Source organism: Aethalodelphis obliquidens, unplaced genomic scaffold, assembly GCF_003676395.1.
Source record: "Aethalodelphis obliquidens isolate GAN/ISIS:26980383/991018 unplaced genomic scaffold, ASM367639v1 scaffold1, whole genome shotgun sequence".
Taxonomy (NCBI): domain Eukaryota; kingdom Metazoa; phylum Chordata; class Mammalia; order Artiodactyla; family Delphinidae; genus Aethalodelphis; species Aethalodelphis obliquidens.
Window position 1 is genome coordinate 59,164,764 of NW_020837945.1, and position 13,295 is coordinate 59,178,058.

General features: G+C 36.3%; 1 protein-coding gene across 2 annotated transcripts in view; it reads left to right on the forward strand.

Moving 5' to 3' along the window:
- Positions 1–862: 862 nt before the first annotated feature.
- GTPBP8 (GTP binding protein 8) overlaps positions 863–13,295 on the forward strand; it is a 59,437-nt gene continuing 47,004 nt past the window's right edge. The window contains exons 1-5 of one of the 2 annotated variants that reach the window (XM_027104776.1): positions 863–1,244; positions 3,066–3,164; positions 4,863–4,993; positions 5,996–6,095; positions 8,433–8,551. In XM_027104776.1, coding sequence (XP_026960577.1) covers positions 909–1,244; positions 3,066–3,164; positions 4,863–4,993; positions 5,996–6,095; positions 8,433–8,551 — 785 coding nt within the window. In that variant the 5' untranslated portion in view covers positions 863–908. The remainder of the gene's footprint in view (positions 1,245–3,065; positions 3,165–4,862; positions 4,994–5,995; positions 6,096–8,432; positions 8,552–13,295) is intronic. The other variant, XR_003432491.1, reaches the window with a different exon arrangement.

Below are 13,295 nucleotides of genomic sequence, written 5' to 3' on the forward strand. Positions count from 1 at the left end.
TGCAAAGATCAACAAAAAATTAGCCGGCCGGCAGTAGGTCAGGCTACTCTCCAAGTCGTTGGTCCTGTTCATTAACTTTTCTGTAACATTAATTCAAGAATTGCCCTTATCAGTCACTGAACAACCTGGGGAATCGCTCAAAAGACCGTGCGTTAACATTGGTATGCTGTTTGCTGCTAAGGTTTTAGAAGACCATCGTCTTTTAAGCAGGAATATCTTACAGATACTCATTTTGTCATGATACCTGTATCTCCCATTCCAGCAGTGATCGGTTTGAATTGCTCTGAAAAGAAACTTTTGAAATAAGATGTCATTACATAACTTCAATGAAACAACTCGAACGCTTGTGCAAACTGTTTTTTTTATTTTATTCTGTAAGAAATCTCTAAAATTTAATGACATTTCCTGCAACTGTAGAGAAGGCTGAATGAAATATGAACAGGCGCTTTTTCAACTACATTTCTCACCAGCCCTTTTCATTGTTGAGAAAGTGTTTTTCCTAGTGATTTGTACAACGTTAACGTCCGTGAGACAACCAGAAACTGTGAAGAGCAAACTGGCCTGAAACCCACCAGAGCTGCACAGGTTTTCTTCTTCATTTGAGCCTCAAGGCTCACACAGCCAGATATGTCTCTTCACCTCTGAAAATCGTTAAACAGCCTCCCCACAGCGACATACAAGTCAAAGGCACAGGTGTCAGGGCTAGAGTGTGAAAGGCACCCAGCGAACTTTTTTCCCCCTGCGAAGTAACACCTGCCCCCGACTCTCTGTACGCGAAGAGCTTAAGCGGGAACCAGCGAGGCCAGCGGAGACTACAATTCCCAGCAGGCGTAACGGGAGCGGGGTTCCGCACGCGCAGTTCAGACCTTCGGAACGAAGGCCCGAGGCGGGGCTTCTAGGAGAGGAAAATGGCAGCACGCCGGCTGTGGTTTGACGTGGGCTGGCTGTTTGCGATGGGGGCAGAGCTGGGGAGCGGAAGACGAGCTTACTGCACGTCCCAGGCCTTCACGGAGGTTCTACGGCTGCCAAGCAAGCAGCTGACGAAGCTCGTGTTCCCACTGCAAGAACTCGAGCGGCATTTCGTCCCGGGCTCGAGGCCCGACCTTCACCTGAAGATCTTCAACCCAAGCCTGGATGACATCGCGAGGGCGGAGAGCGTCTTCACGGCTTCTTCGCGGAACCGCATCGAGTACCTCAGCTCCGCCGTGCGTCTCGACCACGCCCCGGACCTCCGCCGCCCGGAGGTGAGAACGGCAGCCGGATGTGGGTGCTGAGGATTTGGGCTGGGATTTTGCTGTCGTCTCTTTCTTGTCAGCAGACCGGCGAGATTTACTAGCTTTCTGTGGACGCATATCATTATTATAACAAAGTAAGCAGATATAGTTTTAATTATTTTGGTAGTGAATATAAAAGACTTTAAAAGGCGTTTAAAAACTTAACCATTTATCTTTATTTCTAATTAATTGCAGTAGAGAATACATGCCGAGGCAAATTAGACAAAGTGAAGAATATGAAAAGTATAGGAGTTTCACAAATGAAGTGATTCTTATCAGTACGTAATTTTCACCCAATCTAAATTTCCTATCGTGGCAAAAAAAATTTATATATAGATGGCAATAATGTATAAGATTTTTTAAAACAACTTAAGTGAAATTCAGTGAGTGTGCATTTTATTCATGTCCTGCAGTTTACTATTTTGTTCTGTCTGTTAAATGAAGGCTCTGACCTCCTTACATACTTGTGATAACGGTACCACTGCACTGAAACTTTTCTGCTAATATATTTAGAACTGCTGTAATAATTTAAGAGTACATAAATCACTTAATGATTTTGAGATAGCATCGATTTTCAATTTTCTAAATTACTGGACTTTTTGTGTAATTGGCTTTTCAATTCAGTTTTATTATCTGTATATTATCATTGGATTTAATCTGGGAGAGCATTTGAAATTTTTGCAGGACCCAAATCAATTCATTCTGAAGGACTGACCCCAGTTTTGCAAAATGTGTAGCATTGCTGGCCCCTGCCCACTAAATGCCACCCAATCCTATTGATAACCAAAAATGCCCTTACAAAGTTCTAAAACACCCCAGGGGGAGGTACTGCCCTCATTTAGAAGCACTGATTGGAAATGTACCCTCTTCAATACTGTATTAAAAAGACGAGCCATGTGTATTAATCGTTAATATTAGAAATATTTTGTTGCTTTCTACATTCAGACTAAAGGAGAAAAGCTTAATTGGAACAAGAAAGGTCAAGAGAAAGGAGTAATTATAATGGTGCTATGGTGTACTTTGAGAGTTTGTGGGGAAATGGGGTTCCAAACACAGAGCCAGTTCTGTTGAAACGCGTCTAGTTTGTAACTTCAAAAAAAGCTTTGTAGGGTCTTCCCTGGTGGCGCAGTGGTTGAGAGTCCGCCTGCCGATGCAGGGGACGCGGGTTCGTGCCCCGGTCCGGGAAGATCCCACATGCCGCGGAGCGGCTGGGCCCGTGAGCCATGGCCGCTGAGCCTGCGCGTCCGGAGCCTGTGCTCCGCAACGGGAGAGGCCGCAACAGTGAGAGGGCCGCATACCGCAAAAAAAAAAAAAAAAAAAAAAAAAAAAAAAAAAAAAAAAAGCTTTATAAATATGGAATTCTTAATAAATGTTGCAGATATTCTTGAGTGTCATAGTGTAATTAAAAGCACAGGTTCTGGATGTAGATGCCCTGAGTTCAGATTCCAGTTTCTTCACTTTCTGGCTGTATAATTTTGGGCCAGTTATTTAACCTCTCTCTACCTCTAGTTTTATCACCTGTAAAATGAGGATACGAATATTATCAGTCTCATGGAGATATTGTAAAAAGTAAATAAGAAATGTGTTAAGTGCTTTTAAAACAGTACCTGCCACATTGAAATCATTTAGTAGATAGTAGCTGTCTATTAGAATTTGAGGTTTGACTAACTATAAGCCACTTTTTATGGTTAGGCAAGACTGAGTAGTATTCACAGATTTTTGCAGCTAATACATTATATAGTAATATATATATAAACTAGTACTCAATTATCTTCTTTTTGCTTGTATAAGGTGTGTTTTATAGGCAGAAGCAATGTTGGAAAATCGTCTCTAATAAAGGCTTTATTTTCACTTGCCCCAGAGGTTGAAGTTAGAGTCTCCAAAAAACCGGTATGTTAAAATTTAAAATATATCTAACTATCTCTGAATTGACTAAGATGAATAATAAATGTTGAGGGGGTAGAAGAAACCATCATTGCTAAGTTCCTAGAAAAGTGATTTCTTTCACACAAGTATTAATGTAAGACATTTCATTAATGCCTGTGTGTTTCTCTGAAGAAAAGGAAGTGTATCTGGAGTTATTTTAGTAGACTGCCAGTATCTTGGGGAAATCTTCCTTGGTCCAGTCTTTTCCAAAGAGTTGTTCTAGTGTCATTTTATATTTGCTTCTTTGAGAATGATCATCTGCTTCTACTTTGATTTTAAAGAAAACAGCTTTAAAGTGTATTATTTTTTCCTCCTGTAATCTTTTATACCTTGCTAACTCAAATATATACACCCATCAGGCAATTCCCAGTTTACCCAGGGCCAAATTATGTGCCTAATATCCCAGCCAGCCTGCTGTAGTAGCTTTCTGTCATTTTCTCATTTCCTCTGCTTCCTTCTCAATAATGCAGACTCTACCAATATTTAAGATATCCTCTCCTCAAAACTCACCTCAGTTTTCCTCACCTTATTATCTATCCTTGGCAAAATGTTCACACCAACCCAGTGCTCACTGCCCCTGTTGCCTTGCACTGGAACCCTTCCCTGAGGCTTCACTGGTCTTCTCTTGCTCCGCAGTTTTTCCTATGGTTGATTCCCTGATACCATCCCTGACAATTGTAGTCATTTGTTAACCCTCCTAGCTTTACTTCCTCCTGCCCTGCCTCACCAAATACCCCAGCTAAACTCTTACTTCTAGGTAGGGTTGTTCCCTTTCTGCTGGGAGAGGACAATGGAAGAAATGTATTCTTGACATTCCTAATCTGTAATTCTAAAATTATTTTCCTATAATTTTAGGAAAATATAGGTAGACACTTAAGCTGCCTGGGAACCTAAGCATCATTTATAAAATCTTTCCTCTGAAAATAATTCTTCTAAGTTCTAAACAATTGACTTTTAAAGTTATTTGTGTTAATCTTTCCTTTTCTGATTAATAATGTCCGTGGACACGAAACCACATGAATAAACCACTTTTTATCATCTTTACATCAGTTTTAGTTGCACATTTTACAGTTGTACATGCTTTTTAAAAAATGCTTAATGAAAGCACTAAACCCAACTAATAAAACATGCAAAACATCTTGATTTTAGGAAAGTTATAGTCTAGGCATAATAAACTATCAGGCTTTGCATCTAGGTGTTATGCAAACTTGTATGACTGATAGTAAGCATTTAATTTAACCTATCTGTGCCATAATTCATTCTTCTTTAAAGTGGAGTTATATTGTTCATCAGAGAATATTGACTAATGCAGTCGTACTATTTAGAACAGTATAACTTTTTCACAGAGAGGGAGCTAATGAAGTAGGAAAGACTCGAAAATATTTTGCCTACGTTATTTCTAATATGGAATCTAAAGTTCTTAAATCATATAGATTCTCTTTAAAAAATGAATTGGAGGGAAGTAGTAGTATCATCTAAGCTTATCTCCAGCCACTTGTCTTCTGTCTTCTTTTCCTGTATCTTCATCAGCATAGGGTTATATACAGAATACTTTTATGCTTTTAATAAGTAATTGTTAATTGAACAGAAAATATTTTGAGTCATGAAATATATAAAGGACATATTTTAAGAAAGCTTTTATTTTTCCATTTACTTTATCAGGGCCACACAAAGAAAATGAATTTTTTCAAAGTTGGAAAATATTTTACATTGGTGGACATGCCAGGTTATGGCTATAGAGCACCTGAAGATTTTGTTGACATGGTAGAAACCTATCTAAAAGAACGAAAGAAGTAAGAAAAACATTTTTCTTATAATTGTTATGTTGAACCCCCCAAAGTTCTCATGACTAGGACATTCTACACATGATGAACACTTCAGTTTTATCAAATGACTTTTTTAGAAAGTCCACTTTATTCCCTTAATATTCTACAATACAGTATTTAGGAGCAAGGTATATACTGCCTGCTTAGTTTTTTCCTGTAAGTTAGCTTAAACTTAATTTCAATTGTTTTCCTAAATTGAGACTATCAATAGTAGTTCAGCAGACTTTATTAATTTTTTTATACCAAACTCTAAGCTGGCTGTTTTTAAAAATGAAAAATGTTGGTTAATGTGCTATTTACCAGATTTAAATAAACTTCAGTAAATTCTGATTATCCTTAAAATACTTCTGACATCATAGCCTCTGTAAATACTACCTTTTTTTATCTCCATAGGTAGTCAAGTAGCAGGTCTATGTTTCAAGCATTGCACAATATATAGAAAAATTAATGTTAACCTTTTGAAGAATAAAAAAGTGTTTACAAGTATCTTGCTTGTTGTAGCTTTACATAGAAACTAAGATAAAATACTTGCAAAAGAAAATGAAAAATATAACGTTTGGTTTCTATTATCTGTTAGTCTTAAAGTAATATTTGAAAATTTAGACATTTTTATGGTAACTTATAGTTAATTGGGTTCCTGTTTCTTTCTCCCACTAGAGTTCAAGCTCTTAGAGGAAGGGGCTCGTTCATCTTTGTATCCAGTTCTAGGCAGAATATCTTATGTTCAATATATGCTATTGAAATAAATTAATATTAATGAATTTAGTTACTGAATGTAAACATTGAGACCTGTTGGACTGTAGGATGGACTTCATAGTGAATTGAGAATTCCTTTTGCTTAAAGAAATTTTTAAATTTTGAATTGATAATTATTCAAAGTAAAATTTCTTAGTATAGTGAAGGTTGGGGGGAAGAAATGAATGAGTATATTTTATATTGCCGTTAATCTTCTTTTCTGCATTCTTATAGTTTGATGAGAACATTTTTGTTAGTGGATAGTGTTGTTGGAATTCAAAAAACAGACAACATTGCCATAGAAATGTGTGAAGAATTTGCATTACCTTATGTGGTAAGTATTTCTTTTGAATCATAGTTGCAATTAGAAATACAAGTTCCCTGTGTGTCTATGTGTGTGTGTGCATGTGCACATGTGTACATCTTTTTAATGAAAGAGTAGGTCTTGCCTCCTCAAAAGATAAAGGGGTACCTTTTAAACAATCTTTTCAATTATCAGCCATTAATATTAAAATAAGTTCTGTGGTACTTTTATTCCTTTTTCCTTCTCCTAGCTTTTAAGTTTTCAAAATTATAGTCAAAGTAGAAGTTTTCTAAACTGTTCATTTAGTGTTCCTAAGTGCATTTCTTTGTTTTTTGCTTTTTTTTTAAATGACAATATAAATATTTGCTAAGACTCATTTGTAGCTCCTTATCAGCATGTTGGCAGATAGTACTTATCAGAATGTAAACAAAACTGCAACTGAAAAATTTGCTAAACTAATCTGGAATTTATGAACATCAGAAGAATATTGTAGGCTCTAGCACACATAAGTAGGATGTTTATATTCTTAAGGAAAACAAAATTTCTTATGAGAATATATTACCAGTTCTTACTGTTGTTTACCCTAGAATAGAATACAGATTGGTAGGTTGGTATCCACATTTATTTTGCTTTGTAGGTTTTCCAGATAAAATGGCAGTCTTAAAGTTCCTCTCTAAGGAAAAGAGCCCACTGACTATAATTTGGTTTCAAAAAAAAGTCAGAAAACCACTAAAATGTAGTGGTTTTGGAGTTTAATGCAAATCGAACCATGTTACCAGTCAGAAACTTTTCTGTATTCTTGGGGTTATGGAATTCTTGGGGTTTGCAAAAGCCCTGTGAAACATTAGAGATAATTTATGGTTATGAGGAGCCAAAGGATTGATAAACATAGTCTACGTAGTAAAAAAAAAAGAAGCCCAAATATTGTGCAACCGGTTATATTAAGTGACAGTGATAGTACTCCTAATTTGATATCATAGATACCATTTTGTGGAATCATATATTTTTCTCAGTTTTAACTTTAAGGAAATATTAACCTTTCTTCTTTGGAAAAGAAGTTGTGATAGAGAAATTATGTCTCCTTTTAAATATTTGCCTTTATGAAAAAAGACTTTCACTTTCTGCTTCTCACTCCTTTTACCATTAATATTTTTTTAATTGAAGTATAGTTGATTTACAATCATTAATTTTTTTCATAACTGAAAAGCATAAATGATTAATCAGGAAATTTAATTTTATAGAAATTCCCTAGGAAAACCTCTGACAGATACATCAAGCTTTTACTTTTTTTTTTTTTGCGGTACGTGGGCCTCTCACTGTTGTGGCCTCTCCCGTTGCGGAGCACAGGCTCTGGACACACAGGCCCAGTGGCCATGGCTCACGGGCCTAGCCGCTCTGCCCCCTGCATTGGCAGGCAGACTCTCAACCACTGCGCCACCAGGGAAGCCCTCAAGCTTTTACTTTTTAATTGATTTTGTAATCATCCATGCATTGACCTTCCTCTAGTATGTATTGATAATTGTCATTGAGTAAGTAAATTATTCAAAGTATTTACTGTTGAACCTAGTAGAATCTAGGCTTACTTGGAATATAACTATATATCGGTATAGCTTGGAATATAACTCTAGTGGCTACAACCTACAATTAGCCTGATTTCTAATTTTTCCTTTAAATTTTACATATAAGGCAGAACAATTATGTAGTTCAAAAATGATTATAAGTTGGCAGTTTTATATGGATCAACCTAATAATATTCACTTCTGTATCTTAGACCATAAGATATATAGTGATCGTATGAAACATTTGGCATATGGCAATTGCAAACATGGCTCCAGGGTGCTTTTCACTGGTCTTGAATCAAAGATATTATGGCCCTATGTAGTTAAAGCATTGGAAACAGCAAACATATATAGTGTATGCTTTATATATTGCATACATTAACTCATTTAATCTTCTCAGCAACTCCTTTAGGAGGTATTGCTTTTATTTTATAGATGAGGAAACAAGTACAGAGAGATTAAGAAACTTGCATAGGTCACCTAGTTGTTACTGAAATTTGTAACTAAAATGTATAAAACTGTAGAGTAAGAAATAACAGTTGACCCTTGAACAGTGTGGGAGTTAGGGGCGCCAACCCTCCTTGCAGTCACAAATCCAAGTGTAACTTACAGTCACCCCTCCCTATTGGGGGTTCCTCCATATTGGCAGTTCCACATCTGTGGATTTAATCAACCACAGATCGTGTAATATTGTAGTATTTACTATTGAAAAAATATGCATATAAGTGGACCTTTGCAGTTCAAGCTCATGTTGTTCAAGGGTCACCTGTACTTTATTTCTAATGCTTAAATATTTGTTTTCCTACAGATGGTATTGACAAAAATTGACAAATCTTCCAAGGGACATCTTTTAAAACAAGTCCTTCAGATCCAGAAATTTGTTGACACTAAAACACAAGGATGTTTTCCTCAGTTGTTTCCTGTAAGGTAAGAGTTGAATTGTCTTTATGTACTAACATATAACTTTATGTACTAACAACCTTTAGTATTAAATCAGTGTATCTGAGGTATCACTTAAAATTAGAGGAGTTTGGAAGACTATGCACTTAGCCATAATTTATTGGTACAACCCATCAACACTTTTTTTCTTCCCTCTATTCTTTCTTTTTTCTGCAGATTCTTGCTAAATCTTCCCTGTAGTATCGTCATGATCTTTCTACCTCAGCCTATTTCAACCCTAGACCACAGTAGAAGTGAAAACTTTTTACTTTTTAAATCACCTAAACAACAGCCATAATAAAGATACTACCATCTCTTTCTCAATTCTAAAGAAAAACAACTCATCTTTATGGTAGAAAGCTCATTCAGGCTGTGAAGGATAAGAATTTTCCTTTTGAAGGACGATGTGCAAAGAAGAAATGCTTCGTATAAGTTAGAATTAAGCATCAGTAGCAGACAGGATGGTTATTTCCTGAGCAGCAATTTTTGAGATATTAGATGTGGTTTAGCAATGAAACATGAGTTTGTCTTTTCAGTGTACAGTTTGGGTACAGTAAGTAACCTATATACTAGCAGAAATGCAGTGCCACTTCCCTGTGATTTTCTGACTCTAACTTCTTTGACACTATTATAGTTTCTATGAGAAAATAATGAAACCAAGTAACACTTAGTTGTATATGAAACTGTCCTCTAAACAGTCATTCTACTTCCTACAAATCCAGATCACAAATTGTTGGTAATTATGAACATGCCAGTCTAAATCCATCTTCATTCTTTCCTACAAAATGTTTTTCCCCCTTGTCTTACATTCAAGTATTTATCCTGTTCATTTGTCTGTGTCCCATATATACAGTGGAAACTCCTAGGGGCAGGAATGAAATCCTAATTCTTCTTAGAGCCCTGAGCATTGGCATAGAAATATATCTGTTTCTTTTAAACATTTAATAAGAAAGAAGTGAGACTTCCTCTAAAAAGGCAAAACAAACATAAGATGGGCAAATTATGGCCTAACAGCAGCATTTATTGAAAAAAAAAGTTTTAGTTGACTGTAAGCTGAGTTAAATAGTATAGTGGGACTGGGGAAAAACTGACAATGTTTTCTTGAGCTACTTTATTAGAATTATAGTGTTCAAAACAAGGGAATGATCAAACAGTAGTCTCACACTGCTATAAGCTGTATGCTACCAGATCAATTGAGCTAGATTGTGGCTTGACATTAAGAACAACTAGAGCTATCTGAAAACAGATGGTCTTGGGGGAGGTTATGTCACTAGATCATTCAAAACACTTAATTGATCCACAAAGTAAGCATCCTTGTTTCACAGATACGATTACAAGTCGGAGAAGTGAAGTGAGTTACAGAGAGGTATTTGCTGAAATAGAAAGAGCATGAAAAAAAAAAAAAAAAGCATGGACCTCAGGGTCAGACAGCCATGGTTTTGCATGGTTCCCCTACTTCTTGGCAGTAGCTTTTAAAAAAGCAACTTATTTCATTTTCTGAGTAAAAAAATATGACAGAAGGATTAAATAAAATGCATTGTGACTGATATACACACATTAGCCACATAATAAATGTTAGTTTCTTTCCTTCCCAAAGGTCAGTCAGTGAATGGCAGGGTTAGGCCAACAACCCAAACTATCAGATTCTCAGTACTTTTTAGAGGCGTACCCTTCTTTAGATGTGCCAGCATTTTCTGCTGCATGACCTTGGAATCACTGCCACTGTATCACTAAGTGACTAAGGCACTGCAGAAGCCACACAGCACTCAAGGTCTTAAGAATTGAGACACACGCAGGAGGCTGCTGGCTTTCAAGAACTTCAATGTTCACCATACCACAGTGACAACATACAGGAAGTTGTCAGGTTGTACTCTGTAGTTCTCAAAACCCAATTCAGAAAATAGAGTTATTTATACTGCTTGCTTGTATTTGCTTGACCAAGTCCCAATACATCCCTCCAAAAGAGGATTTGGCCTACTCACAGAATAATTATTATAAAGTAAGTCAGGTTTTATTTCCTTATCTTCCTGTATGATCTTGGTAGGAGAAAGATGGAAGTGTGGGTAGACATGTAGTCTAACAGGGTTTGGCTTTTAAGCCTGCTGGCAAAAGTTAAGTGCTAACCTTCATGTCTGAACTCTGCCCCAGCTGAGTAGAGAAATAAAATTGGTGAAAGACCCCTAAAGATTGATTCTGGGATCAGTCTGTTTTTATAAATGGTATGGAAGAAATATATAAGTAGGCACAATATAATTGTTTCTGTGGTTTTCAAGCAAATGAGAACTGAGTCTTAAGGACAAAGAAAATCATATGAGTTGACAGAAATGTTGCAAATCAGTTCACAGTGCCATAGTGTGTGGACTATCCAACTTGTATCGCTCCTGTAAACTGTACATGTGTAACTTCAGTTATAACTGAGAATCATTATGCACTGTTCTCAAGTAGGCAGCTTTGGTCAAAAAGTCTAAAATGCTGTACTTTATCAAAAAGAGAATTAGCAATACAGCAGAAAATATTTTACCTGTGTTATATACAGGTATACACCATACATGTATCCATAAACGTCATAGTGTCTCCATAAAAGTCCACATATCCCAAGAAACCATGTGTTCATTTCCATGCTGATAAATGGATGAAAGGATATGGATGGATACAGTAAGATAGATCGAATAATAGACACAATAATGGTGATGATTTTTTTTTAAAAATCATGATAAAAGGTCTACATTATCATGGTAATTGAATCTTTGAGACAAAAAGAACAAATTAAATCAGAATTTTAGTCTGGGAAATAAAAAGCAAAACAGAAGATATTCCAATGGCATTTCTCACAGAAATAGAACTAACAGTCCTAAAAGCTGTGTGGAACCACAGAAGACTGCAAATAGCCAAAGCAACCTTAAGAAAGAACAAAGCTGGAGGCATCACACTTCCTGATTTCAAACTGTGTTACAAAGCTATAGTAATGAAACAGTACGGTATTGGCATAAAAACAGACACATAGGTCAGTGGAACAGAATAGAGAGCCCAGAAATAAACCCATGCATATATGAGCAATTAATTTACAAAGGAGCCAAGAATATACAATGGGGAAAGGACAGTCTCTTCAATAAATGGTGCTGGGAAAATTGGACAGCCACATGCAGAAGAATATGTTAAGACCTGAAACCATAAAACTCCTAGAAGAAAACAGGCCCTAAGTTCCTTGACATCAGTGTAGGTGATCAGTTTTTGGATCTGACTCCAAAAGCAAAGGCAACAAAAGCAAAGATGAGTAAATAGGACTACATTAAACTAAAAGCTTCTGCACAGCAAAGGAAATTATCAACAAAATGAAAAGTCAGCCTACTGAATGGGAGAAAATATTTGCAAGTCATATATCTGATAAGGGGTTAATATCCAAAATGTATAAAGAACTCATACAACTCAATAGCAAAAAAAAAAAAAATCGGATTAAAAAATGGGCAGAGGATCTGAATAGACATATTTCCAAAGAGAACATACAGATGGCTAACAGGTATATGAAAAGATCCTCTAATCATCCTCACTAAAGATCCTCACTAATCATTATGGAAATGCAAATCAAAACCACAGTGAGATATTACCTCACATCTGTTAGAATGGCTATTATCAAAAAGACAAGAAATAACAAGTATTGGCAAGGATGTGGAGAAAAGGGAATCCTTGTGCACTATTGGTGGGAATGTAAATTGGTGCAACCACTAAGGAAAACAGTATTAAGATTCCTCAAAAAACTGAAAATAGAACTACCATGTGATCCAGGAATACACTCCTGGATATATATCTGAAGAAAATGAAAACATTAATTCGAAAAGATATATGCACTCCCATGTTTGTTACAGCATTATTTTCAATAGCCAAGATATGGAAACAACCTAAGTGCCCCTCGGTGAATGAATGGATAAAGAAAATGTGGTATTATACAGTTGACCCTTGAATAGTGTTAGCGGTTAGGGGCTCTGACCCTTGGCCCAGTCGAAAATCCAAGTATAACTTATAGTCGACCCACTATATCCACATTTTCTCCGAATCCCTGGATTCAGCCAACCAGGTGTAATGCTGTAGTATTTACCATAGAAAAAATCCACATATAAATGGATAAATGGAATTCAAACCCATGTCGTTGAAGGGTCATTGTGTATACACAACTGGAATACTATTCATTCACAAAAAAGAAGGAAACCTTGCCATTTGCGACAACATGGACGGGAGAGCATTATGCTAAGGGAAATGAGTCAGAGAAAGACAAATACTGTGTGATCTCACTTACATGTGGAATTTAAAACAACAACAAAACAAGCTCATAGATGCAGAGGAGAGATTGGTGGCTGCCAGAGGTAGAGGTTGGGGGTAAGAGAAATGGGTGAAGGTCAGAAGGTACAAACTTCTAGTTCTAAAATAAGCCATGGGGATGATGTATTGTACAGTATGGTGACTACAGTAATACTCTGTTGCATATTTGAAAGTTGCTAAGAGAGAAGATCTTAAAAGTCCTCATCACAAGAAAAGAAAATATTTTTTAACTATAAATGGTGATGGATATAACTAGACTTATTGTGGTGATCATTTTGCAATATATACAAATATCGAATTGTTGTACCCCTGAAACTAATATAGTGTTATGTGTCAATTATACTGCAATAAAAAACAAAACAAAACAAACAGAAAAACACTTTTAGTCTGGAAAATAAAAGGCAAAACAGTAGATGTG